Source organism: Typopeltis vanoorti, chromosome 11 (genome assembly GCF_054136105.1).
Source record: "Typopeltis vanoorti isolate ZY-2024b chromosome 11, IOZ_Tvanoo_1.0, whole genome shotgun sequence".
In the NCBI taxonomy this organism is placed as follows: Eukaryota; Metazoa; Arthropoda; class Arachnida; order Uropygi; family Thelyphonidae; genus Typopeltis; species Typopeltis vanoorti.
The window spans coordinates 112,056,803-112,073,814 of NC_143559.1; the positions used below are offsets into that span (position 1 = coordinate 112,056,803).

General features: G+C 33.9%; 1 protein-coding gene across 3 annotated transcripts in view; it reads right to left on the reverse strand.

The window, feature by feature from the left end:
• LOC150101947 (DNA-binding protein P3A2-like) overlaps positions 1-17,012 on the reverse strand; it is a 224,591-nt gene that overhangs the window by 149,049 nt on the left and 58,530 nt on the right. For 2 of the 3 annotated variants that reach the window (XM_090400038.1, XM_090400039.1), the window contains exons 4-5: positions 10,829-10,885; positions 3,397-3,523 (exon numbers count right to left, since the gene is read on the reverse strand). In XM_090400038.1, coding sequence (XP_090256164.1) covers positions 3,397-3,523; positions 10,829-10,885 — 184 coding nt within the window. The remainder of the gene's footprint in view (positions 1-3,396; positions 3,524-10,828; positions 10,886-17,012) is intronic. The other variant, XM_090400040.1, reaches the window with a different exon arrangement.

Genomic DNA, 17,012 nt, shown 5'->3' on the forward strand with positions numbered 1-17,012 from the left:
GCTTGTGCTCTTAGTGAATACAGAGACAATTGTGAGAGAGATAAAACTGTGTAAAACTAGCTAAACAAAAGTCATGGGACTACTTTGGCAAGAACATAGAAAATAAATATCAAGAAGGTGGTAAGATATTCTAGAGGTTGTTGAAGAAGTGTAGAAATGGAGGAAAGAGTGCTGTAAAAGGAATTAGAGATGATAAAGGTGACATGAAAACGAAAAAAAAAATACCCTTTAAGTATGGGGTAGCTTCGAAAAATTGCTAAATGAAACAAGCAGTGATAGCACACTGGTAAAAAAACACTCAACAGGCACAGTCAGGCATACATATCCATACTTGAAGTAGAAAAAGCCATCAAAGGCTTGAAATGTGGAAAGGCAGCAGGAGTAGATGATATTCAACCAGAAATGCTTAAGTATGATGGTATAAAAGTCTTACAGTGGAGTGGCTTCACTGCATAGTACAGAATGCCTGAACAGAGGGACGAATTCCTGATGATTGGAGTAGAGTTCTAATAGTACCCATATATAGAAAGGGAAATAAAACTGAATGTGAGAATTACAGAGATATTTCCCTACTGAGTGTTATGGGCAAGATTTATGCTAGTAGACTTGAGAAACGGTTGAGAAGAATTGCAAAAGAAAAGCTTGGTGAAGAACAAGCTGGATTAAGGCCAAATAGAGGCTGTCAGGATCAGATCTTCACTTTATGACAAATAGTCGAGAAAGCATGGGAATATAACAAAGATCTGTATTTAAGTTTTGTCGATCTATAAAAGACATAGAATTGAAGGAAGTACAGGAAGATGGTTTAATGTTAAATCTGGTGAGACAAGGATGTACATTATCCCCCTCTGTTATTCATTATCTATATGGATCACATTATGAAGGAAAGTCGTATTAAACATGATATCAGAATTGGAGATGTTAATGTCAGCTCTTTGCTTTCTGCGGATGATGTTATACTTCTAAATAAATATGCTACAAGTTTGCAAGATTCCCTGACTAAATTGAATAACTGTTGTAATAGATATGGTATGAAGGTCAGCATTAAAAAGACAAAGACAATGAAAATAGGTAGAATCGCTGAAAATGTCAACTGTGTTTTGAACGGAGAACCTGTGGGATAAGTAAAACATTTCAGCTACTTAGGTATTATTTCTAGTGGAGATTGTAAATTAAATATGGAAATAGACAACAGAATCAACAAGGAGGTGTGGTAGGAAGTCAATTGAATAAATTCATATGAAATAAGAGAGAAATTAGTCGGAACACTAAATTAGCTGTATACAAGACAGTGTTCATACCAGTTTTAACTTATGGATCTGAGAGCTGGGTCAGAAGTAAAACACTTCACCAAAGACTAGAGACCGCAGATATGAGAGTCCTGAGAAAGATTAGAGGCGTGAACAGATGGCATCAATGGCAATATCATATTAAAAACGAGGATATTAGGAAAGAACTAGACATTGTCGGCATTTAGGAGTGCATTAACAGAGCTAATCTTAGGTGGTATGGTCACTTAAACAGAATGGGCAAGGGAAGATTAGCAAAACAAGTGTTCTCTGCCAGGTTGGCAGGAAAACAACCCAGAGGAAGAACAAGATATAGGTGGATTGATATGGTACAATGTGTCTTAGACGATAGAAATATAAGATCTGATAATGATATTACTGGAGTCTTGACAAGTAACAGACTGATTTGGAGGAAAATTGTAGATAGGAAGTTAGTAATGATGTAAATTTTTCATGTAGTATTATCATATCCTGTACAACCCTTGAGGGTACATGCCAGGGATTTGATGATGATGATAAATCTGCTAAAAGTCTGCAAGATTCCCTGACTAAATTGAATAACTGTTGTAAATAGATATTGTGTGAAGGTCGGCAATAAAAAGACAAAGACAATGAAAATAGGCAGAATCGTTGAAAATATCTACTGCATTGTGAAGGAGAACCTGTGGAACAAGTAAAACATTTCAGCTACTTAGGCATGATTTTTAGTGAAGATGGTAAATTAAATATAGAAATAGACAACAGAATCAATAAAGATGGCTGGTATGGTAGGAAGTCAAGTGAATAAATTCATATGGAATAAGAGAGAAATTAGTCAAAACACTAAATTAGCTGTATACAAGACGGTGTTCAAACCAGTTTTAACTTATGGATCTGAGAGTTGGGTCAGAAGTAAAACACTTGACCAAAGACTAGAGACCACAGATATGAGAGTTCTGAGAAAGATTAGAGGTGTGAACAGATGGCATCAATGGCAATATCATATTAAAAACAAGGATATTAGGAAAGAACTTGACATTGTTAGCATCCAGGAATGCATTAGCAGAGCTAATCTCAGGTGGTATGGTCACTTAAACAGAATGGGCGAGGAAAGATTAGCAAAACAAGTGTTCTCTACCAGGTTGGCAGGAAAACGACCCAGAGGAAGACAAGATGTAGGTGGATTGATACAGTACAAAGTTCCTTTGATGATAGAAATATAAGATCTGATAATATTGGAGTTTTGGCAAGTAACAGACTGATCTGGAGTAAAATTGTAAATAGGAAGTTAGTAATGATGTACATTTTTCATGTAGTACTATCATCATATCCTGTACACCCCTTGAGGGTACATGGCCGGAATTTGATGATGATATATATAGATAGATAGATACAGAAAGACTCATAATGCAAACTTTTTTTTTCCCTATTCTAGAGACCAAATATGGAATTTTTTTAAACCACTTCAGGTCTCGAAATAAGCAGAGTTGTGCTCTAACACCAGGAGATAAAATTCATCTACCACCTAAAGGCATTCAATAATCATCCATCCTGCAGCAGAATTTGAAGTCATGGTCAGAGAATAAAGCCATTATCCACTCAGCCAACCAGGCTGGAAATTTGAAATTATAGATGGTTCTGCTTTATGGGGTCTGCAAGCAAAGTGAGTGAGTGACATCACTCTAAATAAAGTGTAACATCATGAATTCCATGAAGAAGAGATGTTATAAAAGAATACCTGGAAAAAAAAAGCATTGGAAACCACTTGTATATCCATGCATGTAATGCTTGTTGTTTAATAATTATTAAATTAATTTACATTTTCACTTAGTTTTGAAGTGGTTGTTTCAGTTCTAGTTTTAGTTTCATTTACAACACAATTTTAGTTGTGCACGACATCTCTATAACACATGCAACATTATTCAATTCTCGCTGTAATACAGCATTATAATAAACTTATTATAACAAATTACCAAAGATTTGATTCAATATCTATAAGCACAATTTTATTCTAAATAAAATTCTGTATAGCAAACTATCTACTATAACAATTTCTGGGTCTCTATAAGTAGTGATATAGTGAGAGGTAACTGCAGCATACGTGATCCAAACCAGAATATTTACTTACTACATTTTCCAATGGATGTGCTCCAAATACTTTAAAATTGTTCTGTGGTATACCAGGTGTCACAACTAGTACTACAGCCTGTTGTCCTACTCTGGTGGCATATTCATCTATAATTGCTTTTAATTTCCTGAATTAAAAAAAAAAAATATTAAATATATACACACACAAATGCTCAACTTTACATTTATGAAACTTTTTAAATAAAATAAGCTGAAAGGGAGGTTATTTCTCATAATAAATAAATTAGGAAATAAAAAATTACAGTTAGCAAGAAAGTGTTAAAATGGTATCCACTGTCAATGGTATGATATTACTTCTGTTTACTTTTAAATTTTAAGCATCGCATCCCAAAATTCTAAAACAATTTATTATCAGTTTATCAGAATAATTTGGTCCTCATGTAGTTTCAATGCTTTTTTAATACTTCAGAACACAACGCATTATGCAATTTCTCTGTTAAGTATGCATTTTATTAAAATATTTAATTCCGATATCCAATTAATCAAAAACTAGGCATCATTAAGATGTCAAAGGATATGACTCAATATGGTTTTTAAAAAATAATCCAGAAATATTGTACTATGGACAAACCATGTTCATATGTAATTTTGTATATAACAATGCAAAAAAAGAAAATATATAAGATATTAATTTAGCTGCAAATATTTCATTGGTTTCAATGCTATTTTAGCACTTCATAAGACAATGTATTATGCAATTTCTCTGTTAAGTATGCATTTTATTAAAACATTTAATTATAATATCAATGTTTGCACTGAGAAATCAAGAATCCTTCTTGAAAATCCTGATTCCTAAGTACTGTAAACAAGATACATCGGTTACTAATGACCAAGTTCTAGCATCCTTAAATTCCATAAGCATATTACATTGTGTCATTCATATTATTTTGCACATGATTACTTGATTGCCAGTCTTTTAGGGTAGTGGTGCCAGAGAAGCCACACTCTGTATATGTCTGTATATCTTTCTTATGATCCCAGCTTTCTTCGAAGAGGTAATTAAATCTTGCCTTCCTATTTAAAAAGACAGGCACTGTTATGGAATTCCAATTAATGCTATGTTTCCTTCTAAGCCTCATAAGCAAATATTCCAGTTTTGTCTTTCCCTTATATGTCCTTCCAGATGCAAATAATAATAATCCAATCAATCAAAAACTAAGCATAGTTAAGATGTCAAAGGATATGTGACTTAATATGGTTCTAAAAGAGATGCTACTCATAAAGACATATAGCAGTACCACCATGGATATTTCAGTTATGTACTTTCCACCTGACTTCCTTATGTGTGTGTATATTCCATCCCAAAAAGGTTGAACACAAAGTGAATTAATGGTATGGATGGAATTAAGGTTAGATAATCCAAGAATATTGCTCTACAGACAAAACATGTTCATCCGTAATTTTGCAGTTAAATTAATGCAAAAAAGAAAACAAATAACATTTATTTATCTGCAGATATCTCACTGCTTTTATACCCTACACCCAAAACAATCAGTTATTAGTGGGAGCAATTTAAAATTTTAACAGACAACACAAAGAACTCAAATCCATATTTGGTTCCATCTATTGTGGGATACAGAGAAGTCGACAAGTAGTAAGCTGATCATAAAATTAATGTCTTCCAGATTTTTGGCAAATTAATACAGCTATACTTGTTGAAGTTTAGGATATGTTTCATAGCTGCTACTGATTCCAAAGAAATATCTCTGACTCGTAATGACTTCAACGTGGCACTTTGGTTTTCTTTCATATAATTTTATATGAAGAGGTATCTAAAAAAAACTGGGTTTTTTTTATTATTTTTTTTTGTGTCCCCCCCCACCTAAAGGGTTATAAATAAACCTACAGTACATTTCTACTATAGGTGGGCTAAGGATTTTTTCCCCTATTTTTTATTAATTTTATATATTTTTCATAATTTTTTATTTATTTTTTACATAGCCCAGAAACATCACTCTAGAGACCAAACATGGAACTCTTTCAACCCACTTCAGGTCTCCAAGAAGCAGGGTGGGCTAAGGATTTTTTCATCACACCAGGCAATGAAATTCATCTCCCACCTAAAGACAATCGCAAACATTGATGTCCACAGCGGGAATTGAACCTGTGACCTGTCGGTTGGAAAGCGAGTAAGCTAATCACTAGACCAACCAGTCTCAACTTGTTGTAATGATCAACAAATATATTTCTATATTCTATAAGGTGAATATCAAGAGATCATCCTGTCTATCCCTAGTAAGCCACTTCATAAATACAGGACACTTCATACACTTTTCTTGAGGTGATAAATGGAGTGTCATTAGTTGAACACAGCCGAGGGTTGCTAGTTTCACATATGATTTGAATGTAGTGTGGAACCTATATTTATTAGCATTGTGGGTATCTTTTCAGATGTATCCTGAATATGTGGGATAGGGGAGGTGTATTAGAGGAGCTTTTAGTTTGCAAAAGGGAGAAGTGAAAGAGTTGATGTTTTGACAGGAGGGTTGCTAGCTTCACATATGATTTGAATGTAGTGTGGAACCTATATTTATTAGCATTCTGGGTATCTTTTCAGATGTATCATGAATATATGGGATAGGAGAGGTATTAGAGAATGAAGGAAGGATGTCAGTAAAGCTTTTAGTTTGCAGAAGGGAGAAGTGAAAGAGTTGATTGTTTTGGCAGGAACAAATGATTTGAAAGGGGAGAAATATGCAATGAGAGAAGATATGAAATTGTTGAAAGAAGCAAAAATGAAGAGTAAGAAAGTAAAAATTGTGACTCAGCTGCCTCAGTATGACTGGAAAGTTTAGAAGGGCCATGATTGCTAAGGAGTCAATGAGAAGATTGTGCAGGAGGAATAATGTGCAGTTTATAAATATATAGAGTGAATGTGATGGACAAAAGGACTTATACATACCTGATGGATTACATCTGAATGGTTCTGGAGTTAGATGTTTGGAGAAAGTGTTGTTTAGTGAGAGTTAGGAAGTGCAAAACCAGGGAAAAACTAGAGATGTGGGGGGAATGCAATAAAGCATGTGTCTGGCCACCTTTGCGATAAATGAATGTGAGTACAGAAAAGATTATGCAATGCTGAATACAATTTCACAGGTTTCAGATTCAAATGGGTTGGTAATAACATTACACAAGGTAATTGTGGATCCCAGGGTATGTTGAAATGCATGTACATAAATGCCAGAAGTATCAGAAATAAGGAAGAGGAGTTTTTGACATTGGTCAGCTCTACTAGACCAAAAATTATGGGCATTAGTGAGACCTTGTTGACAGAATAGTTACGTTCTATTCCTTAACTATATAATTTTCTGTCAATCAGGTCTCACTAATGTCCATAATTTTTGGCCTAGTAGACTGACCAAAGCCAAAAACTCCTCTTCCTTATTTCCGATACTTCTAGCATTGCATTTTCAGGTAGGATATTCCTAATGATAGCCGAAGAACTACAGCCAACAAAATTAGAAATTAAAAAGGATTTTAGGTCTGGGAGAGATGGTTCATTTGAGGCTGTCTTGAAACAAAGGCCAATAGCACAAAATATACATTGTTAGTTGCTGCTATAGACCAGGAGTTCAAAAAGAAAATGCAGATGCCATGAATCAGAAATTTAGCACAACAGGTGCAGGCTGAACAATTATTATGGAAAACTTCAACTAGGGGAACATGGAATGGAAGGAGGAAAGGGGACAAGGCAAAGTGAAAGTGGAATTTATACACTTGCTAAGGAATAATTACTTAAAACATGTTAGAAAGGGGACTAAGGGTTTGAGAGTGCTGAATCTGGTAATAGCATAACCAAGGTAGAAATTATGTTTCTAATCAGGGAAAGTGACCATGCAGTCTTCTTCTGGGAAGTTGCTTAATAAAATTATGTAGTATATCTCTACTCAAAAAAAAAAAAAAAAAAAACTACTGAAAAAAGTAAAAAAGAAAAAGTCAATCAGCATACTCATGAGCAGTACAAAGTACAAGCAAGAAGAGCGACTATTATGGTAAGAAAGGATAAATCAGATTATGAGAGAAAATTAGCTAAGCAGGCCAAGCTAAATCCAAAATTTTTTTTACTTTTTTTATTATGTAGTAAGTAACAGGGAAAATTACTATGGTAGGGACAGGCAACAGAGGCTAAAGAAATAGTTGAGTTGTGGAGTGATCATTTTACAAAAGTGTATAATCCAGAGGGATATTTTGTAGTTGCTGATGTGACAGATGCATATCAAAATTGAGGTAGATGAACAGGAGGTCTTTAGCATATTGAAAAATATCAATGTGAATACAACAATGGGATTGGATGGCATGTCAGGCCATGTACTAAATTAATGTGTAAGAGAATTCTGATAGTGATGTTCAATGTAAGTCTCAGCTCTGACACAGTTCCAAGGAAGTGGAAAGAGGGTAAGATAGTAATATTGCATAAAGATGGCTCCAAGACAGAAGTAGGAAACTACAAACCAATTAATATATCAAAAGTGGTTGTTAAAGTATTGGAAAAGTTGGTTAAAGGTAAAACCCAACAGTGGGTTGATAGGTATATGATACCTATTCTATAGAATAGGTATACGATACCTATTCGATACCTAATACGATACCTATTCTATAGAATAGGCATACGATACCTATTCGATACCTATTCTATAGAATAGGTATACGATACCTAATACGATACCTATTCTATAGGATAGGTATCATATATATATTCTATAGAATGGTTTTGTAAAGGGTATGTCCTGTCTTAGTAATTTACTCACATTTTATAATAAAGTGACAATAGAATTGGATAAAGGAAATGGCTATGTCATGATAATGTGGACTTTGCAAAAGGCATTTGACTGAATACCATATGGATTACTATTACAAAAACTGGAGTAAATGGGGAATAGATATGAAGCTAGTAAAGTAGTATGGATAAGGGGTGGCTAACAGACAAACACCAAAGAGCAGTATATGGTGGAGAGGAATTGAGGAGAATGAGGGTGACTAACTGGAGTACAGAGTTCTCCAGTTAGTCTCCAGTTAATGACTTAGGGACTTCTGTACTAGGGCCAGTACTATTTAATTTGTACATCAATGATATAAGGAAAGATTTAAAAGGAGATATTCAGTTGTTTGCTGATGATGCAAAACTGGGGAGGGTAATAGTTGATAAAGCTATTATCCTCCCCAGTTGCTCCACCTTTGCAACGAGTTGCCCTGGTGTTGTATCACCTTAACCCAGTCCTGAAGATACTTTCAGGCGCAAACTTTGTTTGCTCACACTTGGATAAAGGATTAAACTAAATTTATTATCCTCCCCAGTAGTTATCCTGCAGGATGATTTAAATAAATTGGCATTGTGGAAAAAGGATAATGATTGCTGATTTAATGATGCAAAATGTAAGGTTATGCACCTCAAGTCAAAAAGGTTGCATATGGTGTATCACATTAATGGTATTGGATTTGAGGAAATGGATGAGACTAGGGACTTAGGGATATTGGTGGGCAGACAGTTGAAATTCAGAGAGCATATTGCAAAAGTTGATAAAATAGCTCCAAGGATTACTTGGATGTTGAAAAACACACTAACAAGTAAAGATAGGGAGGTTATTATCCCTCTTTATAACTATGATTCAGCTGCATCTTGACTACTAAGCACAGATTTGGTCACCTGGGTTTCTTTCAGGATCAGGAGGTGATAGAGGGGATTCAGATACAAGTGTCCAAGTTGGTGACAAGTCTGTAGAATGCTCCTTATGGGGACAAGTTGAAGGTGTGTGGGCTACTAAGTTTAGTTGATAGACAGAGAAGAGAGGATATGATAGATACCTATAAGATGTTAAACGGGATTTATAAAATTGATGCAAAAAAAATTTTTCAATATATGACAAATAGAGAACTAGGGGTGATCTGTGGAAGTTGGGTAAGGGTGGTTAGTAGGGGTGCGCAAGCTAGATTTTTGCCTGGAGAGTTTCGAATAAGTGGAATGGATTGTCAAAATTAGTTGTGGGTACCCTGACAGTAAATGATTTAAGGAGAGGTATGATAGATTTCATGTGTGTGTGTAAACATTAGTGGGGGTTTCATACAATGAGTCTTCAGACTCCATGGAGATATCATATAACAATAAACTTTGCCACTCGCTAAAAATGTGTGGCAAAGGTAAGTGAGTTCCGTGGTAAAGTAGCATCATTACAACAGGCAACCCTGCTTCTGTGTGCTCCACAGAAGCAGGGTTATCTGTGTTCCACTTCTAGATTCCACACCACATTTAAACCATATATGAAACTTGCAACCCTCATCCATTCACCTAAGAAGTGTATGAAGTACACTGTACTTATGAACTGACTCATAAGTACAGTGATATGGATAAACAGGATAATCTATTGACATCTGTTTTGGAGAACATAAGAAATATATTCATCCCTGTCTTAACGTTACTTAACGTTACATGATGCTTTATATATCCCTTCACACAGCATTAGATGGAAGAAAACCAAAGTGCTACACAGAAGTCATTAGAAGTCAGAGACTTTGAAATCAGCAGCAGCAGCTATGAGACATTCATCAAATCTCAACAGGTATGGCTGTGTTTAATTTGAAATTTGGAGTCAGTCATTTTAAGATAGATTGAATATTCATAAACTTTTCTTTATCCAACAACAGATAAAGAGAAGTTTAGGATCTCAGTGCTTTGTGTTGTTCATTACAATTTTAAACAATTCCAACTAATAACTGATTGATATGATTTGCATATTGTGACAAACTGTCTGTGCTTTGAAGATAAATGGTATAAAAAAACAAAATATGAACAGTTAAATAAATATCTTATTTTCTTCTTGTGTAGTGAATTAAACTACAAAATTACAGATGAACAGAATTACAGATCATATATATATATATATATATGACATCTCTGAAGGTTGGACACAATACATTAATACTGCAGATGGACTAAGGATTAGATAATTCAAGCCATTCAGACATCTTGTAAGCAAAGCCTTTGCCAGAAGACTAACATCAATAGCTGTGGCAATGATGGTACCAAATTCATTCCTTTTGACTCACCTTGTGTAAGGCAGCAAATTCCTAACCTTTTCAAAATAGTAATCCATTTTAATAAGTCAGTAAACCTTTGCAACTTAAGGTAATTTAAAAACATGAGAATTTGTCACCCTGTGATTTTTTTTTTTTTAAATAAGTCATGATTTGTTTTATTTTCCTTGAACATTTTTACACCCTGAAAATTTTATTTAGATCTGCCCTTGCAACATATATATATACACATATATAATTTCATTCAAAGTAAACAAATCAATTAATATGCATTCTAAAAAAAAGCTTACTTGTAGAGATTACAAAAATAAAAGAAACAAATAAGATATTATTCAGAAAAACAAGTAATATCTAGTATTTTAGGAAACAGAAAGGAGTTTCACCTGATTAAATAAACTTGTATTTGGTTTGCTGTTGTATCCTTGGAATTGTTGTAGTACCTGCACAAAAATCATTCTCCATGTTTAATTTATTCCAATACTTGTTTTTGTAAGCAAATGCAATCATTTACACAAGAATCTCATTGCAACTGGAAGTAAAAATTTCAAAACTTCTGAAGAAAGTGAATAGTCCAAACTGCATCTGATCCAGAATTTATTATTGGCATGTGAAACTCTACTTTTATATCAATACTGCTGATCATATCAAGAAATTGCTTTTGCCAACTTCAAGTATATTACAAATGTTTGCAGTGAAATGACCTGTCAAGAGCAAACAACTTTTCACAAAAACATTTTTATAACAATTTTTGAAATCCATAATCTGCATTTCATTTTGAAGGATTTTTTCCCAGAAGTGTGATAATTATAGATTTGATCCTTTAAAATGGCACACACTTGCATCATTAGCTCACAGATGTTCATTAGATATGCTATTTTATACATATTCTTGCTTTCCGTAAACAAATTCCAACTCCTTTTCATTCTGTGATATAAAATGTTGAGTTCCTTTCATAACTCAAAAATTCAATTAAAAATTTGTCTTTGACAGCTACCTTACTTCAGCATAAAACAAAAGGGGACAATTGATATGCTCTGATAATAATACATTTGTAACTGAACTTAATCCCATACACAATACCTTCTTAGCAAATGGCTACAATCCCCATTAGATCAGAAACGAACATTGTAATTCACCTTCTCCTCCAAAACAAAGACTACAGTAAATCCATCACCAACCAAAATATCCAAGACAAATCTGAACATCATAATTCTGGTGACTACCTTAAGACTACACAAAAAATGGAATCCCTTATCTGCTTTCTTAAAGACTGGTTCCAGTCCCTAGATCCTGCCTGGTGTCTACAGAATGTCCTGTAGCTACAATCTGTTCTACTATTGTCAAACAATCAGAACAGTCCACACCAGGATCTCTGAGCACAAATAATGACTGGCTGCTCAGACCACTGTGTAGACCAGCATTTCTCAAACTTTTCTTACCAACAGAACACTTCCCAAATCCTGAAATTTTAACAGAACATCTTGGTTAGAGTCGAGAATCATCAGTCTCGCACTCGATGTAAAGCTAAGTGCACACCACAGGCATGCTGGGCTGCAGCGCATCGACCTTGCTTGTGATCGCACGTTTCCTAGAATAGATACCTCTGTACTTTACTTGCGCTCAGAGGTGTCGGCAACTGCAGGTAGCTGTCAGCCAGCAGCTGAGTCAAGACCAGCATGCGCTGGCCTTAATAGCACAATCCACATGCAAAGTGAGGAGTGCCTGATTTTAAAACATGTTTGAACTTGGCACAGCATTTAAAACCATTTCAAGCTCATATTAATTTTGATAATTTTTCACAGAACACTTGATTATTGTTCACTTGATTCACTTTCCATGGAACACTGGTGTTCCGCAAAACATAGTTTGGGAAACGCTGCTGTAGACCATGCCTTAGGTACCCACCATAGGATATATTAGAAAAAGACCACCCTACTTCACAATAACAACTACAAGTATGAAAGGCTGTTCTAGAAATCCACCTTTCTATAAAAAAACTTGACAAATTAGAATGCCTAAAACTTCCTCACACGTGAGAAACACTCATACTCAGATCATTAACCCACTGGCCACAAATACTTAATCTAGTCTATAAGGTGGTAGTGCAATTTAGGACTTTGATTCTCTACTTTAGTCTCACTTAGTCACGTAGTGCTTGTGTGCATATCGTTACCTGTAATGTTCCTACAGTGGAATTATTATCATCATTAGACCTCCTGAGAGTCAAGGACCCACCGAGAGAAAGGCCATACCTACAACAACTACCATACCTTCTCTTAAACTCATTTTATTACTTAAAATATTTTAGTTATTATATCATCTGCATTACCATCTCCTTCCTAAAAATACCAATAAAAGTAACAATCAGCACACAAGCTTGAACACTAGGCTTGCAGAGATACTGCAAAGAACAAAGATTTGAAGTTATGTAAATTCTGAGTACATTAATAACAGTTATAGCTTTTATATTCCCCATGCAAATGCTGCACTTTTTTCCATTTTCAAAGAAATATTCCAATACCTAGGCAACTATAATGTAGATGGCTATACTCTCATAAGATGTATTTTCCCAAACTTTATAGTTTCAATACATGTGTAAAAAAAGAATGGATAATCTTTTTACTACCAAGCCTTTTTGAGGAGAACCAGATAGTTCAAAACAGCTGCCATGTCAGTGAAATGTATGGGTTTATGGACAAAGTCTTTTAAGTAATGCCATACCTAAGCAATTCTGAAGGTTATACTCTCATAAACACTTTGTCATTTGGCTGAGGAAAAAAATATTTAATATCTATTTTTTTTTTTAGACAAATGACTGAAAAAAGAACAGACATTTCAAATCCATTATTTGAACAGTTTTACATACTGATTTGTAATATACTGAATTTAAACCATCAGATCTGCAAGATTACACACACGTTTTTTTTTTTTTTTTTACAAGTCAGTGAAACACTGACTTGGAAAAAATAAGCTCAGCTGCATACTAAACAGTCCTCCAGGAGAATTTTTGATTTTGTCTGTAACTTGAAATTGGATGATGTTAGACAGGATAGTGCTTCCAAAGCATTTATAACTTTAAGTTTTGTTGCTGATAAGACCTATACTGTTTACTTTTTATTTATTTTATTTTTTAATATCTTTCAAACTGATCGTGCTCAGTGAGTTAATCAGAAACAAGACAGTACAACATGAAAGCTGAGGCATTCCCCAAACATGCCTTCCATTCAACAGAGAACTAGGATGAACAGTGAAAAGTAGCTACTGGAACAAACTTAACATTAGCAGAACTGAAGATAGTCACCATCAACATAAGAAGTATCAATGGAAAAGAAATTGATCTGGCAGAAGACTAAAAGTGCTACATGGACATAAATGGTGTCACTAAGATAAAGAAGACAAACAGATGAGATCCTGCTAAATAACAAACATGAGATGTTGCATTCAGGCAACAGTAATCAGGGGACGGAAGGAGTAGCAATAGCATTCAACACCAAACAGGAATGATTGGCAGGCAATTTCCAGTAGAGTTATGTAGAGAAATTTCAAAATGGGAAAGTGAACAATGAGAATTATTTGTACATGTGGTGCTGACACCGCAAGGTAAAAGAGGGTAAAAGGAAGATGAGATGAGAAGGATCTCCTGAGGAAGTATGATAGAAATTTTTTTGAGTCATTAGAGAAGGCAGCTAAGATATGAAAGAAATGAAAAGCTGGTCCCATAATAAAATTAAGACATAAAAGTGTTTTAGAAAAATCTGAAGGACAAAGCTAATAATAATGGTAAGTGCCTGCTGGATTTCTGTTCAGCACACAGATGTTGAATTTTGAATGAAAATATTTTTACTAAGAAATATCTCATTCAGAATTTAACAAGAAAAAGAAAAAAAACTAAAAGGAGAATTGCTTGTAAATAAGTGAAGATACCAAGTCTGTTTAAAGAATTGTACCAATACAAACCTTGTAATATTAATTAAAGGTGAAAGATGTCATTTTTTTGTTAAAAGGATTATAATGTAAGAAGTTTCTCTATAAGATATATGTTAGAGCATAATAAAGAAGGATCAAAGTCCATTAACGACAACCTCGGATAAATTGTAGCCCACGGCAATTTGCTTACGTGCGAATGGCACGCGCACAATGTTTTTTCTGGGAAGACGTGGCAATCGTACGGAAGATTCCAGAAAGATAGGAATGAATCAGGAGTCGGGCAGAAAGTTTTGAGTGAAAGAGGGCACTAGAGATACGAGGTATAAAACAGGTTTGAAGAAAACCCATTACTTCCTACAATTTCACATACTGAATAGAGTCAAAAGCTCTAGAGTAGTCTATGAAGTGCAGATTATTAAAGGAAATCTAAACTCACTATACTTTTCAATGATTTGACTAAGGCAAAGATTCAAGTTTGTACCATTACCTTTTCTGACATCTACCTGTTCTTCAGGCATCTCAGCTTCAACATTGGCTTCATTCCTATTTAGAATAATCTTTAGTAGAATGTTGCTTGCATGAGACATAATCTCTAATCTCTATAATTCTACAGTTATTGCAGTCCTTCATATAAAAACTGACTTCTTCCAGTGCTTAAGCTATATTCTTATTTCCCATATCCTTATAATCAATCTATGCATCATAGATTGATCATAAGGATAATAATAATTATTATTATTATTAGGCTCCTTAACTTTTCTTTCAACTTCATTATTAAGAAAAGATGATTCTAACTTGAGATTCCCACCCTCCCCAAGAATGAGTATCTTCGAATTTTCCTCACCCTTCTAACTTCTTACTGACAATTTTCTTCCAAATTAGTCTGATATTTGTTGGGACACCAATATTGTCAGATCTTATGTTTTGGCCCTTCTAAAACACTTCTTGGTACATCAATCCACTTAGATCTTGATCTTCCTACCATGAAATGCCTAATATGCTAATCTTTCTTCTTCTACTTTGTTTAAGTGACCATGTCACACACTCATTAACTCTATTTACACATTCTCGAATTCTGACAGTCAAGCACCTTCATAATATCTTCATTTTTATGGCTCTGCTAATGATGTCATCTGTTCACTCCACTATATTTTTCTCAGAATTCCTATATATGTGTTCTCTAGCCTTTGATTAACCATTTTATTTCTAACACAGCTATCAGATCCATAACTTAAAATTAATTTGAACATTACTGTTTTGTATACCACTTGTTTAGTGTTTGGCTATTCTCTATTCCACATAAATTTATTCAATTAGCTCTCCATTACTAGCTTTGCTTATTCTAATTGTTTATTTCCATATTTAATTTGTCACCTTCACTAAAAAAATTATGACGATAACCATTGAAATGTTTTACTTTTTCTATATATAATAATAATATAGCTTAATAATATAGGCTCTCCATGCAGATGATATTTTTAACTTCCTATTTTCAAATTTGTTACAATTCTTCAATTTATTTAAGGAATCTTGCAAACTTGTATTGTATTTATTTAGGAGTATAACATCATCTGTATAAAGTAAATTTTGATATCTTTAATGGCTTTCCTTCATAATGTTATCCACATACAGCAGATGATGAATAACAACAGCAAGTGTGAACTCTTGTCATAACATGATTTTATATCAAACCATCTTCGATTCTTATTGCTGACTTACAACTTAAATATAGTCTAAATATTACTATATATAGCATCCCATTTACAACATATAATTATAGTCTTGAAGAGTTTTTTCTTAAAACCTTGTATGCCATTTCCAGATTGGATAACTTACATGACAATCTTTGATTCCTATGATTTCTCTGTTTACCTTAAAGTAAAAAATTGATCCACAAAATTCCATTTGGCAAGAACCCAGTTTGTATTTCTCCAAGTTTCTCTTCAACAATATTTTTAGCCTCTTCTCAAGTATGTTATAAATCTTACCTGGAACAATAAGTAAGGAAATTCCTCTGTAATTCTCACATTCAGTTTTATTTCCATTTTTATAGATGAGTACTATGAGAGTTCTACTATCATCTGGAATCTGTGGACTCATAACCAGAGATATTAATAAAATTGTTAGAGATATTAATAAAACAATTTTCTCTAGTAATATAAATATTACTAGAGAAGAGAAAAAAAATGCAAGAATTTTGAATTGACAACCAAACCATATGTGTTCAGTAATAAAATTTAGAGGGAGAGAAAAAAACTGATTCAATCAGCATGTGCGTATGCAAGGATAAAAAAAAAATTCAGAACATAATATTATTACAAAGGAAATCTCCATGCAGTTTGAAGCCCACACTATCCACATAATAAAAATCATACCTCTAAGAAAATGTTCACTAAGAAAGCACTCACAAAATATTCTGGAAATTCATTCTATTCATTCATTTATCACTCTCCAAGCAAAAATATCCATCTACTCCTGATGCTCTTGCTAACCAGTGTTTTATTCAATTTCCAGCAATGATCCTTTATTCTGTTCCTCTAGCCAAGCACTAAAAAATGTCTATTGCATCAATCTATAAATTACAATGTCAGTAACTGAAACATTTGTATCATAATCCTCTCTTTTCCACCTATCAACCCA